Genomic DNA, 21,390 nt, shown 5'->3' with positions numbered 1-21,390 from the left:
TCGGCTGCACGCTCGACTAAATTGGCAACCCTCACTTCACCGAAACCAGAATTCTTGAACCCTGGTTCCAGCTGTCGGTAACAGAAACTCCAATACTGTGATTTTTAAAAATTTAGGGACTGAATGAAATACTATAGTTCGCCTACAGCCATTCTGTTAATCTAACGCTTCATGCCTTTAGCCCATTCACTAGTGCAGACTGTGTGCATTTTTTCGTTTGCTTCCTAAACTTCGTCTCTCTGGATTCAGGCTACCATAGAGAAATTCTTTTTCCTTCGTCTGTGCAAAAATCTGTTCAAGGAACACTAATGTGCAGCGAGGAATCAGCTTTTACTGATAAATTATTCTTTTTATACTCAACTTTCATTAATTTCACCATCATACGCTTATTAATAGAAAGGAAAATAAGGGCCCAAGTCTCATTTTTAAATTTCGCGCCGTTATCCGTGCACACGAATATCTGCGTGGCGCCTCGGATTTCGGAATACTTTTTCGTAGTTCGGTCACATTGGCTCAACAAAATTTTCTAAAACTTGGTACGACCTGTGAGGGCAACCTACTTTATTCTTACCGATTAAGAAATGCGTACGTCAAGCTAGAAGACAAAAGAAGAAAAAAAAAACGTGGAATTACAAAGCAAAGCGGCAACGAGACCGTATTTACGTGTTGTATGTTTTTTACAAAAAAGGCAGAAGTTGTAGCGTTGAAGAAGACAAGTCCGCATGTCGAAACGTCGGCTCCAGTGACACCCCTCGTTCACGAATTTTTCATGTTTTTGTGATGAAATACTGAAATAATGTTCACAGTTCCAAATGTTATGGCTGTTAATGTAGTTAGAAAACAAAATTGATAAGGGAGACTCGGTAATGGCTAGTATTGTGCACATTATTTAAAAGAAAACTAAACGAGAAAGTTGTCTCCTTCCACTTTGCATTCGTTGTAATGGCTGCTAGTACATTTATCAACTGGTCAGTAATGCTAGCTGTTCGTTCAGTACTGTTCGACTTGTCTGATAATCCACTGGGAATCCTTGCTCGTCGGGCCCCTTGCGATGGGTGAAGCCGGTTTTTGATGCAAGGCAGCGTTTGTGCCGAAGTCCTTCGTGCTTCAGTTTTTTTTTTTTTTTCCTCGATTAAACCACCCGGAGGAAACGTCGTCACCGGGCCCCTTTGTCGGGGGCAGTCCATGATGGAGGATCCGCCATCTCGCTTGCCAGCTTCTTTGGCAACACTCTGATATGTGGCGATCCATCTCTTCACTGTTTCGTGTCCCGGCAGCTCTACACGGAGTTCCCTTTTACCGCACCAGCATGCATTGACAGCGGGCGTCTCTCATAATCATATGGTGGTTTTGGGACGTTAAACCCCAGATATTATTATTATTATGCATTGACAGCGGAAGTCTGGTACTACTATAAGGGCGCGCACGTTGCTCGGATTTTTCTATTTTCGCTTGGCAAAGGGCAATAAATTCTGTCTTCAAACTTCAATTCAATTTCAACTTTATTACATAACATAAAACAGCTATAATTGATATAGAGAAGGAGGTCGGAAGGCTTAGGCACCGTTGGCGGCACTATGGTGGCTAGATATAGCGGGACCTCCTGCGCGAGTACAGGGTGATTCATTTAGAACTGACCTATATCATTTCGCTGTACTTTTGTTACAGATTATCCGATTTTATTGCGGTTTGCAACAAAAGATTCAGGAAGGACGAAAATATATTGGCCCGCACTTTTTTTTTTTATGCGCAATGCAGAAAAAAGAATAAGTAAGAAATAACGAAAACCGCGAAATTCCATATACAAGGAGGAACTGCATACTGTTGAAGTCAGAACAGTTAGATGTTTCGGGTGGTCATTTCAACATCTGCTATAGGATAAGTGAATATAAACCTGTATACCTTTACAAACCATTGCTAGTCACGTTTGGCATGCCGCATTGCAGTTAAGACTTTTTACCGTTTTGTAGGCGCAAGCCATCCCTCCCTGTATAGCATTTCGCGCGGCTTTCGTTATTTCTTAGTTATTCTTGTTTCTTTGCATTGCACATCAAAAAACGGGACGTCCATTAAATTTTTGCCTTCCTGAATGTTTTGCCGCAAACCGCATTAAAATCGGATACTTTGTAACAAAACTGCAGCCCAACGAAATTGTTCAGTTCTAAAACAATCACCCTGTACAACTGAGTAAAGGGATATCACAACATAAAAGTACGTACGTACATCAGGAGAGTAGCCAGAATACTTTTTTTTTGGGGGGGGGGGGGGCAACCATCGTTTATGAATGTTCACGCTTTCGTTCGTATGTGTGCGTGTATACATACCCACGCAAAATTGAAAAAAGTTCAAGGAGTGAGGTGGGCTTAATGCCACCCGCCCTGGCTTTGCCATGATGTACTTACATGTACTTACACTGCACATCTAAAATATGCCAGAATGATATTCATGCATAAATCGAAATGGATCTACCATAATTCAATGTTATGCAAGGGTCAGTTACTGTGTGTAGTGAAGCTAGTTTAATTTGAATTAAGAGCAAGTATTGAGGGTAAAATACTCACCGCAAAATTTAGGGAGCTTGCCCAAGGTAACAAAACCTGGTGCCATGTGCCAGAGAAAGGAATACTCGTCCGAATCGCTTCGACAGTAGACCTTGGAAGCTGTTACTCCATGTCACGTGATCCCTGGCAGACGATGCAAGTATGGTCCTAGCTCCTTCCTAGCGCACAGACACCAAATACAACCTTCTCTGCATTCCGAGGAAAAAGCAATGCTCGGACCTTGTAGGATATTTTCACTAGCAGGCATGGTTCCCCCAACCTATTAAGGCAATTGGTATCTATAGATATCTCTATCCCTCTCTCATTATCTCGAATTCAAGATACTTAGCAATTGTCTCTCCATCCATCTAACCTATATTTATTGTGATTGCAAGCCTGCTGACTTGGAGTGGAAAGTAAAGCACTTTTTCTAGTACAGGCATTAACCACCCTGGCCATGTTAAGAACAAAAGATACATACCTTCTTGCTTCTGGTCTCAGTCAAAGCAGAGGAAATGGTAGACAGATGAGGTACAGATGGCGATTCACCAAGGCTAGTGTTGACATTTTATTTTTCAGGCAATGTACAGCCGGTTTTGGGCTTACAGTCATAAAAACTAACATAGGCTCTTGCAGTTTACGTGGTAATTATACATTTATAAATTGCTGAATTTGACCATCGCATCTTCAAGGCAATGCAGGTGAAAAACAAGTGTCCTAAGCGGATGCACTGTTTGATGTACAAACAGCTGACTCAACGCTTACACCGGGCAAAGATCAACGCTGCCCCACCTCGACAAAACAGGATGCGCACCCTATGCCCAACGCGGTGTGCTGTCTATGATAGCAACGCGTACAGCACCACTGAGAGTCCTCCCTCTTCCCATTATGTCAAAACTACACAGCATCAGTAGCACAGCATTTCAAAGCAGATGTTTGTGCACATTCGTCAAAGCAGAATGATTCAGGTATATTGCATACACTATGAGCACGTCGGCTTGCACCGCGAACCAGCTTTATTGTGAACGTCAAAGATGGAAACCTTTGCCTTGGTCAGAAAGTTTGTTGGCAAGGGTAAACATCCGCCCCTTTCCCACTTATTCACATTGCGCGCTTTTGTAGTGGCAGGTTGATGTTTTAAATCTGTGATGAGCGACATTAAATAAACCAAGTCTATGTGAAACCCTTGTGATCGACGAGGGAAATAATGCATGAATAGAACTCCCAGATTAACGCACGGGCAACGCCAGACAAGCTTTTAACGGATTACAAAGATGTCATCCTCACAAAAATGTGAAAGCTTCATGAAGAGATTAATCACCACTTGCCATTAACAACATCAATGGGTTTGCGGATACAATCAGCCTGCACGAGAATCGAGAACTCATCCAAAACCCTTGTTTGAGACAGGAAAACTGCTCTGGAACAAATTCGTTGACTGGACGAAACAACTGCACTGAACAAAACAAAAAAAATACACTGAAGCCAAAAAGATGTTTTGACCGCTTCCACACAATTAAATTCGCAAGAAATCATTTCAATGGATGGAGATAACCATCCCGAGATCACTCCTCGGGACAGCCAAACGGGCATGTGCCAATGAAGCAGGATGACAAACCGAACAAATCAGCTTCGAAAGTCCAAGAACTTGTAGAGATCAACCCTCGCAACAGAGCCAAACGAGCATCCTATTGATACAAATCAACGATGAATTTCCATCAAGTCAGTTAAAAGTCGAAGAAATATTCGGAGATCAAGCTGCAAAAGAGAGCCACATGGACATCTACAAATACAAATTGAATTTAGGATTACTCAGCTTGAAAATTTGGAAAATGCAGAGATAAACTGTCTGAACAGAGCCAAACGGGCGTCCACCGTTACAACACAATGAAGTGGACATATCAATTTCATTATTTAAAAAACGCCCAAAATCAGCTGTTGGGACAGAGCCAAATGTGGACACCTACTGATAGAACAGGACAACGAGTTCTCGTGAAACTAGTTCAATAAATAAAACCGCCATCCTGAGGTCAACCTTTCGGCTAAAGCAAGGCAGGTGCTTCAACCGCGTCTATGGATGAGAGTGAACGACCACTTCGGCACCCTACAGCCAGTATGGCCAGCAAAAAAATTTGATGAGTTCATGAAGAGATTTGCCTCGATTTTCCACTGAACCATCAACGGGTTGTGTGCGTTACGTGCAACACTGGCAGGTATGAAGATCACCGAATGCACCGAAATGCTGGGAAACGCGAGTTCGATCTATTCAAAATCCAACAAGACAACCAGAAATGAGCTGTGAATGTACGAAATACGGAAATGGAAGTGCACGAACAGGCATTATCAAAACAATATTATAAAAGCACACAACGTAAATAAATGCCCTTACCCTTAACGCCAAACATTTACAGACCACATGAAGATGCATCAGTGCTTATGACGAGGCAGTAGAGCACGCAACAGTCAGTTTCTCACCCTTCGGCTTCGTATTATTTTAACTGTTAGATGCGCCATCTATTGAATGAGCAACTCTACTTTCAGTACAAGGCAGCTTGCTGGACGGAACTATTGATGCATTCTCTCGTACATAGGCTACAGCAAAGACGCACAGCGTGACATCTGGTAGATGGTCGTGGGACAGCCACTACAAAGTCTTTTCGGAGAGCACCCACATACACTGAAGACTGCAGGACACCACGAAGTTGAAGATATGTAAAAAGACTGGACTGGTTCGGAGTCCTCAGTAGAAACATCAGGCTGTATGTGGTCGCTCTTGTCAACATTGGGGGCTGTTACTGTTGTCATTGAATGGGCTGGACCAGTCTTCTGTAGTGCCACAAGCGAGAACACGCATCGGGGGCCTGAAACGACATGCAGTGGGATTATTGGTCAGCTGCCAGCTCGTTAAAAGATCAAGTGCTACATGACGTCAGCAAGAAAAAAAAGAGTTCCACACTCGCCATCATGGCTACAAGCGACGCTAACACTCCCAGCTTTAAATGCACAGATATACCTCATAAAGTGGATGACCGCCATCGTAGCTCTCAGTTGGCAGAACAACAGACACATTATTCGAAGGTTGAAGGTTTGGTCCCTGCCGAAGGCGAGTTGTCTTTTTGTCCGCTTTAATTTCTACACATTTATATCATAATTACTACAATAACGTCCCCTATACTTCCTTGCCTGTCTGTTGGTTCTCATTGAGGTTGTGTAACAAAGTGTGCATGTTAGTAATCCGAGTCTTTCAAAGACACACAACCACTATCATTCCTGCACACTCGATACTCACCAAATGTAGCGCCAGGCGTGGGGAGTCATCTTCGGTCTGCAGGTCGCTAACGACGGGGCCAGGGCCAGTCTGCCATCACTGCTCGAGGTTATCTCTGGAACATGGGCAGGGCAGGCGATGTGCACCGACCTGCGCTGGAGATCATTACTGTGAGCCGCAATCAAAAACAGACGCCGATAACCTGAAACGACAGGGTGCTTGTCAGATGTTGCAAACATCTGGGCAAGCAGGGCAGGTAAGCAGAGTGCCATGAACAGAACAGTGAAGACGACCAATGGTACGATGAAGACTACAATGTTTGTAGGGCCGACTCTACACCATAGTTTGTTATCTGCATCACATATTGAAACAGGGCCAGCTATAAGCCAGACGAAGCATATAGTAGTCAGTTGCTGCCTTTGTCATAAAGAAACTAATAAGCGAAAGATATGCAGTGTCTGCAAATTTTAGTTCATTTAATAAGTTACCATGAAAAGTGATTGTAAAAAAACAGCGCAGAAACAATGGATGAACACAGAAACAACTGAGCGCATGCGCTCGTTTGTGTGTTTGTTCGTTGTTTTTGCGCTGTTCTTTATAATCATAAACAACCAACTAGCCCGAATTACCGCCCTTGTGAAGTACCATGAAAAGAGAAATTCACAATAACTTGTGACGTAACTTTTTTTATCATCTGCGTGAGGGCAGTTATTTATATAGAGAAGGTCTAGGACCCTACAATTTATGGCTTACTCATCTTGTAAGCACAAAAAAAAAGATCCACATGTAATTTCATTTGCTCATTGAATTTCACGCCACCACACCAAGGGTCTTAACTCGCGGCACTGTTAACAATACCAAATAAAGTGGATGGGAGGACAACTGCCGCTGTAGCTCAATTGGTAGAGCATAAGACTCATCCGAAGGTTGTAGGTTCGGTCCTGACCAGTGGCAAGTTGTCATTTTGTCCACCTTAATTTCTTTACATTTATATCGTAATTACAAAATCACAGCTAAAAACTACAAATAATTCTCCCAAACTTTTTCTGGCTTCATTGCCTGTTGGTTCATTAGGTTGTACTTAGAGAAAATGAGCCCTTGATCAATTTCCCTTCCTTCGTACAAAGAAGGGAACACACACACGTGAACTTAGCATATTAAAATAGTACATTAAAATAGCACATTAAAATAGAACATTAAAATAATACTTAGAATTAATACATAGCCAGATAGTGTAGCACCAAGATAAGTTAATGGCGGGTAATCAACATAATGAATCACACGGAATGACTTCAATAACAGACTGAGTATTGGCGAGTTCTGTGCAAACAAAACAAGATTGCACACATTGTGTGTGCAAATGCTCATTTTCACCGAGAGCGTATTCATGACGGGACAGCCTAGTTGAGTCCAACAATGATATCTTCTGGACGAATGCCTAGTTTTGAAAAATAAAGGGAAAAAGAATTTCCACCTGGGAGCACTGCAATGCTCTCACAAGTGCTCAAGATTTGCCAATGCCAGCACAGAGGTTGGGGAATCACAACGTTTAGAACGATTATATATAAACTGAACCCTTGCATATTCAATTTCATCTACACTGGCTGCTGTGTGTGAATTCTAAGGTGAGAATGTCGGCAAGGTTATGGGTCTTGCGTGTGAAGGAGGGTAAAAAAAATGAAGGCTTTTCCCACCTTTTGCAAAGGCAACAGCAATGTCCTCTCTGCCTGGTTGATGCCGTCAGCAAAGCAGCACAAGGGTGGCAACGTGTTTGACCATGGGGCCAGTAGTTCAAGGTGATCTCGGGAACATAGGTAGGATCTGGAGGAACCAGCTCGATATTCTTGCCACGGGTCGCAATGGAAGACAACTGCATTGGAAACCTGCAAACATGCAGCGAAGCTAAACACATTGAAATACAGCTGCACTAAACAGTTCTGTGTACGTGATATTTAGCAGAAGTACTCCAAGATGCTTACTGAAGTTCCTTCTGCTGACAGGAGGATCGTTGACTGAATGTGAAGATCTGCCAACACAATCTCCCCATGGACTCGGGCAGGGCTGTCTTCGACGCATACCTCGTCCAAGAACAGGAACTCTACAGGCTTTGGTGGATCTGAATGGACACAAAGGCCGCTCGTCAAACAAACAAAAGCGACAAAAAGAAACCCTACTCACCGCGTGTATACTAGTTCGTGTGCTGCGCTCAATCCATGGACTTCTGTAACATCAGCGGCACGAGGAACGAAATGCCTGGAAGTAAATCTCAAAACTGCATATTAAGCATATCACCATGAATAAAAAGGATTATGAGGAACATACAGGAAACAGGTACAGCAGCGACGACTTGCAATGAAATGGCGCTGTGGGGTGGTCATATCCGTTCTCCATGAAGAAGAGCAAGGCTGCATCCAAAGCTGGCGAGGCAATTCCGGATGAAATTTGCTTTCGCGAAACCACATTTCGCTCGAGCGCACTATCGCGCGCGGGCTACTCGACACGAAATAGTGGTCGCTTCACAAGGTCATTCGGAACGGGTCAGTGTCCCTGACGAAATCGAAAGAGGGCAACTGTCAGCTATCCTGCCTAGTGGGAGATAACCTGCCTATCGTGTTCGCTAATCCTGGTCCTATAGGAGTCGCCCCCACCCCGACCTCTTCGATTCCGTCACGGAGAAGACCCGATGTAGCTGCAGCCGGCAAAACTAAGCACGCAAGTGCGCCGGCCTGGAATACTCTCACTTGCCATGGTGCGACCGAACACGCCGCAACGATTGATTTCCCTGCTGTTGCTCGGATGATTTCCATGATCAGATGTAGATGTTCGGCAGCCCGCCGGGACAAGGCACCTGAAACAGTCAACAGACGTTTTTTTTTAAAAAAACAATACGAACGTAAGAATAACTGCTGTACTCACCATGAACGCGTCGTTCGCACGTGTATACGTGGGCCGTGTTCCAAGAAATCTGCCAAAGTGGGCGGCGCGTCGAACAATGTCCGCGAGGCGCGTGTCACAGTAATGGGCAAACAGACGGCCTACACACCCATAAAAAGTGCAACAAGGTTGGGCACTCACATTGGCTGCAGCGTGGAAGCGCAGAACTGCAGCCTGATGAAGACGTTCTGCAGCATTAACAAAGCTAACGAGCTGACGAGGCAATTCCGTATGCCGTTTAATTCCTCAAAACCGCATTTCGCTTCATAGAACCCGTACCGCGCGCGAACTACCTCATCACGAAACGTCATTCGGAACGGGTCATCCCTGACGAAATCGAGAGAGGACGGCTGTCAACTACCCTGCCTAGTGTGAGCTACCTGCCTAACTGGAAGCTGCCTTAAGCTACGTGCGTCGCCACACCATGCGACGCGGCCCGTCCTCTCCAATTCCGTCACGGCGAACACCGATATGTGGCCGCAGCACGCCCACAAAGATTCGGGCTTAATTTTACGATGAAACTAACCTCACGCAATTTTTAGGCGTAGCTAGACGCCTAGCGAGTGCCAATTCGAGAAACTCAACTGACAGATTCTCTAAGCTGCGTACCACCCTCGCCAGCTCTGGGACTCCCTATCTTACTTGCTGACCGATGACGAAGCACTCCGTGAAGAGGGGGGGCCCTCGGAGAATGGTCCACAATGAATTGTTCTTTGTCCTGGCGACGCCGAAGTTTGGTGAACGCGCACAACGAAAAACGAGTCCGCGGCAGGCATGACTTGCGACTTGTAAGTATACGCTTATCCGGCCTCACTGGAAAACCGTTAGCGTTAGGCCTATGGTAACGTCGTGAATGTCCCGACGTTTGAAATGTTCGCCGAGCGTCGCATGCATTCCGGGAGCTCGCGTGGAGGCCGAGAACTGTCGTGCAGGAGGAACTTGAGGGCAGAATTAAATGTCCGTGGTAAGTTGGTCGCACATGTCTTGCACATGTCGAACAGCAAGCAGTCTCTGGTAGCAACCGGAACAGATTGTCTACGGCGGCGTCAGAAAGTTTGTCAGCCACAAGTTTCTCGAAACGTTCTTCACATTTTCAATTCCCGGAGGTTGAAGCCAGTTCTTCTGGAGTCCGTGTAGAAGACGCAAGGTAACACGGGTGCAACGTCGCCAAGCGCTTGAGTACAACAGCAATACGACGCAGAGCTCAGCAGGCAGACACAGCTACCACCAAGGTCGAAAGAAAGCAAAATGGCGGTCCTAGACCCCAGATGCACGCACCCCAACCTGTCCCAACCGCGATGATCACGATCCCATGCTGCTTGGCGCATGCGTCGATATGTCCGGAAAATTTTCTTTATTCGCGCATTGGTCAATCTTGCCTACACGTCACTGGCACGCACGCCGCCGCGACGCCGTTATCATCACCGCGATCGGCGCGACTGGGGAGGTAAAAGAAAAAAAAAAAAACATGCTCTGGGAAAAAAGTCGTGTCAGCATGCTGTTGCGAACATGGAAGGTTCTCGAAGCTACTCCCGTGTTCTTCGACAGCAACTGCGTAGTTAGCGCTGTCGCCTTCGTTTCATCAATATAAGATGCGCACATTCGCGAAGGCGTCACATTAACTCGAGCTTTTCACAGTTTAATCTGGACGCTAACTTTATTTCCGGTACTTACTGGCAAAGTCTATTTCTGATATTCGAGAACGTGTGGTGTGCGAAGGCGGCCGCTGCAAGACTACAGGGCGGCTGCCACGATGCATCTCGCGTCGTGGTCTACAGCTGTCACTATTAGTGCGATGCATGTTCGGGCTTGGTAATTGGTATTCGAACTGGGGAAACATTGAGTCAGTGGACGGGATGTAGACAAGAAGGATTAATTGCTGGCCGACACGGTAATTCATCGCAATAACGAGGAAGCTCTCAAAACGAGCGACGAAAGAGTAGGCGCTCGTGCTGTCGCCGTTTTTTTCCTTTGCCGACTCATTTTTAGCGCTTGTTTATTTTATTCAAGGAGGCATAGACAAACCGAGCGCGTCGTGTTCTCTACGTCTAGTGTCCGCCGGCGCTATACGATGAATAGAAGATTGAGAAGATTGTTCTTCTCATTAAGAATACATTAAGCGAAACGACACCGCAGGTAATTGGGGACCAGCAGAACTTGAGTCTGGCCTAGTTGGTGGGGACGAGAACACATCACGAATGAGATGCCACTGGAAATGCTTATCTCAGATTCATTCCGTAAACCACCTGAATCTCAACTCTTCTAAATTCATTTTAATTGTCTCTTCTAAACTTGTTTTGGCCAACGCTAAACGCGTCTAATCGCATCGCCTCTATATTCTGGCAAACGGTGGTATTTTGCTGTTTTGAATATCCATGTATACCGTCATCAAGCACATCCCCTATACAGCGCGTAAGCAACAACACGTGGTGTCTGGTACGACGTAGAGCTCGATATGTTCAACAGATGCGATGCGCAGCAGGGTCCACAAAAAACAAGATGGCGGTACAGTGGCACAAAGGGCCGGATGTTAGCTCCTTGACCAGGAAGCCGAGCTCTTGGTGCATGCATCGACTCGACTGGATAACATCCCTTTTACTCGCGCATTGCCCTACGTCACTGGCTCGCGTGGCGCCGTTATTAATGCGATCAGCGCGACTGGTGTGATGTTTAATATTAAAATCAAAAATCTTAACCCACATGCAGCTTTCGGACTGGGCCTGTCTTCTGTCGGCCATGGCGTTAGCGCGGTCGCCATCCTTTTATCGACACAAGACGCACCAACGTAACGTTTCGTTTCCGCAGCCGCGTTCGCAATGGACTCTGGGCGTTCAGGACACAAAAATTAATTACAACTTACGAGCGTGCGTCAGCACGTTTAGAATTAATTAGTTGATGGGGCATTGCGTGAAAAAAGCATGATCAGATTATGTGTCACGCCGTAAGTGGCTTCATCGGGATTAATTTCGACCGCCTAAATCAGAGTATACACTAGTCTTGTTTCGCATTTCGCGTCCATCGAAAATATATGGCGCTTTTGCTTCAGAGTGACACGGCACGGCTGTGCCGCCCATTTTGTGCACCTGCATACCGACTGTTTTTAGTCTCTTTGTGGCTTACACTATTTATGCGAAGCACAACTTAGACTACTTCCGAGCGATTTCGGTCACGTGACGCGTTTCCATAGGAATGCATTGCGAAGCACGGAGATCCCGCAGGAATAGATGGCATGTGTTTATGGCATATAGGGAATAATGAATCGCACCCACGACCTACGGAGCCTGACGCAACTGAACGTCACGAACGTGTAGAAAGGCGTACCTTCGCTCTTTTGGGCAGGTAAGCGTGGATGTATACATGGAACAAACTTTGCGCATCTGCATTATGACGGGACTTAAACCCTCCACCTCCTGATCTTGTAGGGAATCAAACGCCGAACATTCGGAGCATGTGTGGAGTTTAACCACATTTTTCAGGGCGTGTACAAAGTCGTACCCTCGACCTCCCGAGCGTGTAGGTAAAGCACTTCTGTAACGTCGTTTAATTAAACATAGCATTACGAAGCTTCGCACAGCGTTAAGACTTCTTGCAGGGTATCTGCTGAACTTTTTTGCGTATGTCTGCGCGCTTACACGTACTTGTTGTGTGTGCGTGCGTGCGTGTGTCTGTATGTGGGTGTGTGTAAAATTGATGCATGTCTTAAAGGGACACTGAAGAAAAAACTATTTTTCTTGTATTCGTCAATTACCCTTTCGTAATACCAAAAGTGGCGACGCCTCCTTGAATTTCCCGCGCCAATCGCCTTGACGTCATCAAATTTAACGGCGTCCACTACGGCCTGCGTAGTTCTTAATCGGTAAAAATCAAGTGCACTGTCCTCTGAGGGCGCCAGGGACTCAGTGTACTAAGTTTCAGGAAAATTATTTCAGCAAATGTCGCCAAAATGCGAAGAAACACCTTGAATTCCGTGACGTCACGTGCTGAAAATCGCGACGCGAGATTTAAAAACAGAACTTTGACCTTCATTTACTGTTGTTCTGTTGACGAACATATCGTGGTGAAATTAACGATGGTAGAGCTTAGTCTAAACTGATTCATTGTTTCGCTTTAGTCTCCCTTTAATAAGAATGCAGAAATCTTGAGCCAGGGTCGTACAGCTGCGTCAGGTGGTGTCGTCCTTGACAAAGCCCTCCCACCGGTCTGCAGCTGAAGCAGGGGTGAGGGTGCAACGGCCGCCAGGAGCCACTTCTACTCCTTGAGGTGTCGCTTCTACAACACTCAGGCGTGGCTCGTTATCCATAATCGCGCGTACGTGTGAGCCGCATTTGCAAGTGTTCCGCTCGCTGAATCCTCCTCGAATGACTCGGGTATCTGACCGCTCTATCTCGGGGCGAGGTACGAGATTACGCAACGACACACTCCAGCCTTGCCTACCGAGCGAAGCGACGCCGTTATGTAACAGGGCTGGCACGCGCATTCCGACTCGCATCTGTCAGCAGCCGCAAGCTCCGTTTGTGACGCTCGGCTGACTTTTGCCGCCAGCTTTTCGCTCTTTTTTACTTACTTTTATATTCTCGCGGAAAATTTTCCGAGGCGTCTTTTCAGGGGGAAGGACGTGCAAGGAGGGTATAAAACAAACGCAGGAGAAAAAAAGTGGGAAGGAAGGAAGAGCCAAACATCGGCGGGCGAGATGCAAATGGCTGGCGGCAGGCGATGCGGTGCGTGACGAAGGACGCTTGCGAGTTTCCCGACGTGGGACGGCGAGGGTCTCGGAAGCTTTGCGTTCTAGAACCTCGCGCATATGTGAACCTGCTTGTCAAGGATGCGAGGATGCAGTGGGAATTAATGTTTGTTTTGAAAAGGAGAAATTAGGATAGAGTCTTAAAATCAAACGCCGTTGTTCACCCACCGTAAAACACGTTTGTGTACACGTCAAGGTCACAAGATATGGGTGCAGGCTTACTGCTTTCTGGGGCTCGGCGTGCAATAAATATTTTGACGCATGACGTAGCCACATGACGTACTCCGAAATAATTTTGACCCCCTGGGGTTCCTTGACATGCACCTAAATCCAAGTACGACCCCCCTTCATGGGTGCGTGTGTTTGTGATTTCCCGGGCGGGGGCTTTGAACCCCCTCAAGGACCCCTGGCCACGTCACCGTGACGCTGCACATATTGCTTGTTTTAGTGCGCGTTTGAATATTCATGCATGGAGTCAAAGTCGCCGGTTACGCCTCATCTTTTATCTCGTTTATGGATCATCAGATCAGGAAACGCGGCGCATTACAAACACAGGCAGGGAGCGGCGATCGTGGCTGGCGTCCTCTTACGTGCACGCGCCTGTGACGAGCTGTGCTTTCTGCACCGGATGCGTACCGGCCTGTCGCTGGTAATACCAAACTATCCAAGTCGCATAGGCTGTTCACTCACTGGTGTATCTCTTCTTCGCAGGACTGTGACCAGGCGCATATCGACGACGTGGCGTCGGACGACAACGGCCAGGACCTTAGGTAAATACATGCCTTCTACGAACTACATGAAGGCTGCAGAGTACCAATTTAGCCGCGAACGTATTTGTCTTAAGACATATCAGCCCGCTACACGTCTGATATGTGACTGCAAGTGTAATGTAGGAAAGTAATATGTTTGTAATCTTGTTAATAGAATAAAAAGAGCCTAACTACGCCATTTCAACGCGCAACCTTCTGTTTTAAAGGGGTCATGAACCACTTTTCCAAGTAATGATCTAATGGCCTCAGTATCGGAGTGTACTGCCTCCCGAATCGATTGCCGCAAAAATTTCTCGAATCCGTCAAGAATCAGCGGAGTTACGGGGGTTTGGCGCACGCTCCCAGCGCTTTCTCTCTTTTCTCGTGCCGACGAGCGCACTAAAGCTAGACAGGGAGGGATGGCATGGGGGAAAGAAGTTACGCCAGCGCGCGTCATGAAACGCGATCGCTCTCCCGCTGTGATTCGCTTGCGCGAGTGCGGCTACCGTGTACTGAGGAGGGCGCCGGCAAGTGACGGCACCCCGCGGCAAGAAGCGCATCTGATCCGAACGCCGCTCTCGATTTACGTCGGCTATCGGCCAATAAGCATGCTATGTCTTTGCGACGTACAGCGGACAGACGCCCCGCCCACCGACGAGAGTGAGAACCGGCCTCTGTTTGAAAAGAGGGTGCCTGGGGAAACGGCAACTTCGCGCTCCGCTTGTGGCCATTACGCGGCGCGCACGACTGTAATATTTGGCAGAGCAGTTCATAGCCGTGTCAGCTTTCCGCAGGATGTGTTTTTTCAATCAGCCCAAGGGGTGCTTCATGACCCCTTTAAGTCACGCTAACAGGCTCAAAATTTAATTTGAACAGACTTTAATGCGAGCAAAACAAAAATAAAGAACTTATTAGCTGTCTCTTCAGGCATTCTCGCTCTGGTCGGCACCTTTAAAGGCATGCCGACATTTAACCAAGAGCTCTGTAAAATGAAAATTTATTGGATGCCATGGGCCCATCGCTACTTTCGAGGATCTTGGATGGCATTGACCTGTTACATGTACCAACAAAATTTAAGAGCGTTGACATAGACCGTAGTAGACCAGTGCCTCGCGCTTGCGTTCACATTTATTGGAAGCTGCACGCGCTTGTTACGATGGCACGAGCAATGGGAATGCACGTGACCTGCACTTCATGTTTCGCTTACTGAAAGCACTTGTGCTATATAATAATGTTCCTCGTGGACTTCGAATATCAGAACGGTAGCTGCTTTCATAGGTCGTATAGGTCGCTGAATAGGCCAACTACATAGGTAAGGCAACACAGTATTTATCCTGGGAACCAGCGCCTCATTGTTTTCTCATTTACCTGACTGCGTACGTTTTCTATTTGTGGCACTTCATTCAATGTCAGTTTAACCACCAAAAAGAAACACTCAAGTTCATTAGGAGTGCATAATAAAGCATACTTGTTTTCGCTAATATTCCGGTAACAGATTCAATACGAGAAGCTAAAGTGAAGGTAAATATGTCAGTTTTTGACTATATCTCCGAAACCACAGCGCCCGTGAGACGTAATTGTGATGTCACAAGTTTCAAGTCATTCGTTCTGGTTCGATAAATGTCCGTTGAACTTGCTAACTTCTGTCTGTTCTTCTTTCTAAACGGAATAGATTCTATCGTTGACGATAGAAAATTAATAATGGGCTCGAGCGAATGCTGTCAAACTCAGTGATGTCATCATGGGAGCTGGTCCGGGAACTGCACGAAGGCATCGCCATGCGTATTTCCTGTATCTCTCTCTTTATCCTTTATCTTTATACGCTGCCCCCCCCCCCATCCCCTTGCCCAGTGCAGCGCAGCACACGCGATATTTCTTCTGATTAACCTCACCACCGTTGCTTTCTTTAATCGCTCGTCTACTCTTCTGCAGCTGCACCAGGCAGCTCAAGCTATTCTTTTCTTTAATTTGTTTATTATATATTGTCACAAAGCAACTAGAAGAGCTCTTGGTGAATGATACGGGTGATATTAATGGCGATGACATCGGCCGCGTCTTGTCGCAGCAACTACAACTTTGCAGCCGACGGCTTTCAAGCGGGCACAGGCGTCGGTGCCTCGGGCGGCGCGGGCGGCCTCTGCCTGTCGTCGGGAGGCATGCGCGGTGGTGTGGACTGGATGCGCAAGCTGGCTTTCCGATACCGGCGCATCAAGGACATCTACAACCAGTACCGCTCCAACGTGGCTGGCCTGCTGGGACCCAAGCGCGACCAGTGGCTCCAGCTGCGAGGCGAGATCGAGGCTCACACCGACAGTTGGCTCACGCTCGCCATGAAATGCCTCTCCGTCATACACTCGAGGTAAGCGACACGGCGGAGTCTTTCCAGACGTCTTAGTGCGCGAAAGCCTCGGGTGGCTCATCACGCGGTAGCCTTGAGCCAAACGCGGCAGGCGAAAAAGTGTTACTAAAACCATATGTTGACGTCATGGGGAGGTCGTCAGAAGGAAGGTAGTGAAACACTACGCGAGTTGCAGAAAGCGGATGTGGGGGTGAAGAACAATGCAACCTACACAACGTAATTTAACGCGTGTCTCTCACACTGCGGCTCCTTATGCTTTGCAAGAAGTCTGGTCCCCGATTAGTAACTTAATGCATTGCCGAGTGTTCAGCTGGCTTTCGCCTTCAAGTGTTTATAGAGAGTGTTATATGCTGCCGAAATTTTTGCTGTAAGGGTGCATCCCTCGGAAAACCTTGCGGCCGTACGTTGGAAGGTGAAACGCCCTCTCTCGTACTTAAGTGTAGGCGCTTTGCCATAGTCGCTACCACGGCGGGTTGTTTCAAACTTTCAAAGCTAAAGTTATTGCGCGTAAAAAACTTAGAAACAATAATAATTGATCTGTTAAGCTCATTGATGTTTACATTAGTTGGACAGGCTGATCTTCCAGAAATAACTCGAACAACAGTTGAGCTAAGGTTACGCTGGCAATTAGACTTCTCTTGAGTTGCTTTGGATAAAGCAAGTGCAGCAAAAAAAAAAAAAAACGCCAGGCCTGCGCTCAAAACGCAGAACAGTCACAGCGAAAGCTGGAAGAGCGGCGTTGTAAGCTCACTTGGGGCTACAATACAAGTACACAAGAAAGGTACCCACTACGCCATAAATCACAATTTTTGTGAAGTTGGGAAGCACCTACTAAGCCATTATTCGTCATTCTGCGGAGAAGCGAAGCACCAGCTACACGTCTGTAAGGCATTATGTGCACTTTGTTGACGCGACGACTGATGACGATGAAGAATTATGGCTCATCCCTTTGTAATGTGTTGGAAGCTTTAAACGGCCCACCAGTAATGTAATTTGCATTGGGTGATGCCCGCTTGCTATTTCCCTCTCCCATTATGCTGTATAACATACGTTGACGTGGGAGAGAGACGGCGGGGGGGGGGGGGGGGGGGCGAATAACTTTACTGAGACACCGAGGAAATGGATCATGCGCGTATGGGCTTCCTTGGCAACCAATACAAGTGCACTTGCGAGGAACCCACTACGCTCTGAATAATTGTAATTGTTGAGAAGTAGAGCAGCAGGCACTGTGCCATTTTTCGTCATTTTATGGAGAGCCGTGGTACCTGCTAAACGCATGTAAGGCATTATGCGCACTTTGTTGATGCTGTGCCTGATGACGACGAAGAATTATGGCAGATCCCTTTGTAATGGGTTGGAAGCATTTCACAACCTTCTCTTCGAGCAGTTCGCATTGTGTGACGCCTGGTTACAGAATTCGCGTTGTGCGACGCTTGGTGCTTATTTTACTCTTCTACTACGCTATATTGCATATGCTAATGTTGTTCCTTCCTGACATGAAGCCTGTATAGGACCTTTTTGCAAAGCAGTTTCAAGCACCGGCATGTCTCAGAGGTTGAATACTGGGCTCCCACGCAGAGGGCCCAGGTTCGAACCTCGTTCCATCCTGGAATTTTTTTCTTATTTAGTATTTTTTTCTTATTTCGAGCGATACTGGTTACGGACACCGGCGGCGGCGGACAACTACGGCGCCAAAAACTGCCGGTGAAATGATCTCATAACAGCTTTCGCTGTAAAAGTACCACGTCATATGATACTGTTTCATGACCATATCGGTGCATAACCTACTAAAAATCCCCACCTGCCCCCTTCCCCTACCCCTTCACGAGAGGCATGGGAGACTGCCCTCCTCAACTGCTCCTCACTGGAGTCTCAACGGGCTCTGGTGCGACGGGCGCGAGACGGGGCCTCGTCATGCGGTGTCCCGGACTAGGGACGCCGACCATGTAGCGGGGTCATGCTTTGGCCCCCAAACTCTCTTTCTTTCTTTTATAATAAATGTTTTTCATCATCATCATCCTAAATGTGCTATTGCTAATATTAGCACGTAATATATACTCGTTGCAGGTCTACGTGCGCCAACGTGCTGGTGACGACGACGCAGCTGGTGCCAGCGCTGGCCAAGGTTCTGCTGTACGGCCTGGGCGGAGTGTTCCCCATCGAGAGCGTGTACAGCGCCACCAAGATCGGCAAGGAGTCGTGCTTCGAGCGCATCGTGGCCCGCTTCGGCAAGAAGTGCACCTACGTCGTCGTCGGAGACGGCAAGGACGAAGAGGCAGCCGCCAAGCAGGTCACTCCCTCGTCCTCCCTGCCTTTTGAATGGGACATTGTGGCAGAACAGCTCAAAGAACGGGACACAGGACACCATGATAGCGTCCAGTGTGCCCACTACCCCGTTTTTTTGCGCTTTTCTGCCACAATGTTCAGGAACCAACTAGCCAACCTTTTTGTTTAGACAATACTTCGTTTTTTCTGTTACCCTCTTATCCGAGCTTAGAGCGAGCGTGCATAATTTTGACCCCACACTTTGAGAATGATTACGTGTTGTTAGTCTTTTTGGTGAGTCATCACTTTGCGCACATATAACTCTCTAAATCAGGGGTCTCAGACTCACCTCGGCTAGCGGGCCGCAGTCACGAAATTTCGTCCCGAAAGGGTCGGGACAGTGAAGAAGTGTACTTCAGGATAACTTCTTCTTAGGCGAGTTGGTGTTTACATAGCATATTGTAGCCAACGTTGATTGTAGTAACGAAAAAGTTCGTAAAAGAAACAAAACAGAAGATGGAGAGGAAAGACAGACAGGCGCTACACCGGCTACACTCACAATTAACTGTTTATTCAAAAGGAAGGCTTTCTATATATACACAAACATGTGCATGCGCAGATGCATAAAAACCAGACATCTGGCCAAACAGGCAATATACACATGTCACCACCCTCAGATATTTAACAATCTCATTTAAGCATCATAGAGCTTAACAGGCGTTTCACTGACGCATGCATGGCCACTGGTTCGGATGTGATAGGCTTCTAACAGTTCACGCGCGGTTTTGTTCTTGCTTCTGCCTAGGATCCTAACTTTAGAAAACTGCGGTTCACAAAGACAAGATCTGCAATGTGCAGACAGGTGCGCACTCGCATATTCCTTTGAACTATTAGAATGGTACCTCATTCGGTCGTTAACACATCGGCCAAACTGGCCGATGTAACATTTGCCACAGCTGAGCGGAATCTTGTACACCGCTCCAGTGGAGCATTGCACGTAACATTTAAGGTGCTTTACTTTACAACAGCTTGGAAAGCCACCCGTGATTTGGGGACAGAGGCGGTGCAGTTTGTTTGGGGTGGAAAAAACTACAGGTACTCTATACCTCTTCGCAATATTCTTAAGGTTGTGGTTGACCTTGTGAAGGTATGGCACTACTTGTGTCCTCTTTTGAGCGTTACGCTCATTTTCACCGCCCACGTTAGGCTTCCTGCTGCCTTTCAGATTCTGGAGCAAAGCTTCCGCTACCGATGTTCTTCTCAAAGAAAATGTTAGCTAAAGTTGCTTTTTGATTTGAAAAAAGGCCTTTCCATTTCAGTGTCGCATATATCGATAATTTCTGTAGGGAATTCGGCGTCAGGATTCGAGAAACATATCGACGCCGATCACCAGAATGACTAAAACCTAAACGCCGATTCGAAAGTATAGATATTTCGTTGCACGGTTATGTTTCAACACGTGGTGACCGCACGGGGTGCCTCCCTCTCTCTCTGTCTCTCTCTCTCTCTCAAACGCACGCACGCACGCACACACACACACACACACACACACACACACACACACACACACACACACACACACACACACACACACGCGCGCGCGCGCGCGCGCGCGCACGTTAGGGCAACCTTGGGCCACTACAAAATCACCTCTTGAGGTTAAAACGTTCGACGAGAAACCCTTCCGTTGGCTTTGCCCGCCAAATTCCTTTCTGGTGCGGACTGCTGTTCATTGCAACTTAATTAATGAGCCCTATACAGACAATAATGCCAAGGAAAGTATAGGGGATGTTATTAGTAGTAAATTTAAGGTAAATGCGAAGAAAGAAAAGTGGACGAAAAGATAACTTGCCGCGGGCAGGGACCAAACCTGCGACCTTCGAATAAAGCGTCCGATGTTCAGTTGGTAGAGCATCGAATAACGCGTCGGATGCTCTACCAACTGAACATCGGACGCGTTATTCGAAGGTCGCAGGTTCGGTCCCTGCCCGCGGCAAGTTATCTTTTCGTCCACTTTTCTTTCTTCGCATTTACCTTACATTTACTACTAATAACATCCCCTATACTTTCCTTGGCATTATTGTCTGTTAGGGCTCATTAATATTGTGTATAACAAATTAACACTTCTTTCCTTCAATGATGACTTTTGCATCACTCATTCCCGACGCCGCGGGACGCTGTACACGCGGGACGCCAACTGCCAAATTTCGCGTTTGATGAGGCATTTAAGGCTTTCGCCTTAATAAAGGCCGCCCAGCTCTTCCTTCGTTCTTGGCGCTCTACTAGTGCGAAAGTGCCATAATTTTTTTCGGTGCACCATGCGGTTACTCTCGATCTGCAAGTAAGCGTAACTACGCAGCCGAATGCATTTAAAGGCGCCTGCGTGTTGCGTCTCCTTTGAGGTCTCGGCATTAAAGAAAAAATACGCGATACCTACCGCTCGGATGCGTCATTCTGTTTGTGTGTGTGTGTGTTTGTTATCGCGATAGCAAATATATGGACACTACAGGTGCATTTCTGCCGTCGCCGTGAGG

The 21,390-nt window shown here is 46.9% G+C and overlaps 1 protein-coding gene and 1 long non-coding RNA gene across 2 annotated transcripts in view; one reads left to right on the top strand and one right to left on the bottom strand.

Annotated features, from left to right (window-relative positions):
* LOC119406885 (eyes absent homolog 2) overlaps positions 1 to 21,390 on the top strand; it is an 89,535-nt gene that overhangs the window by 64,777 nt on the left and 3,368 nt on the right. Inside the window, exons 11-13 of the mRNA XM_037673656.2 lie at positions 14,195 to 14,253; positions 16,298 to 16,591; positions 18,659 to 18,881. Of these exons, the coding sequence (XP_037529584.1) occupies positions 14,195 to 14,253; positions 16,298 to 16,591; positions 18,659 to 18,881 (576 nt within the window). The remainder of the gene's footprint in view (positions 1 to 14,194; positions 14,254 to 16,297; positions 16,592 to 18,658; positions 18,882 to 21,390) is intronic.
* LOC119406886 (uncharacterized) lies at positions 5,835 to 8,150 on the bottom strand. The gene is made up of 4 exons (XR_005186576.2): positions 7,987 to 8,150; positions 7,788 to 7,924; positions 7,503 to 7,691; positions 5,835 to 6,010 (listed from the first exon to the last, which is right to left on the bottom strand). It is a non-coding gene; the product is annotated as an uncharacterized LOC119406886 (long non-coding RNA).

This window comes from Rhipicephalus sanguineus, chromosome 10 (assembly GCF_013339695.2).
Source record: "Rhipicephalus sanguineus isolate Rsan-2018 chromosome 10, BIME_Rsan_1.4, whole genome shotgun sequence".
In the NCBI taxonomy this organism is placed as follows: Eukaryota; Metazoa; Arthropoda; class Arachnida; order Ixodida; family Ixodidae; genus Rhipicephalus; species Rhipicephalus sanguineus.
Note: the sequence above shows the minus strand (reverse complement) of the source record. Positions and strands in the feature narration are given on the sequence as shown.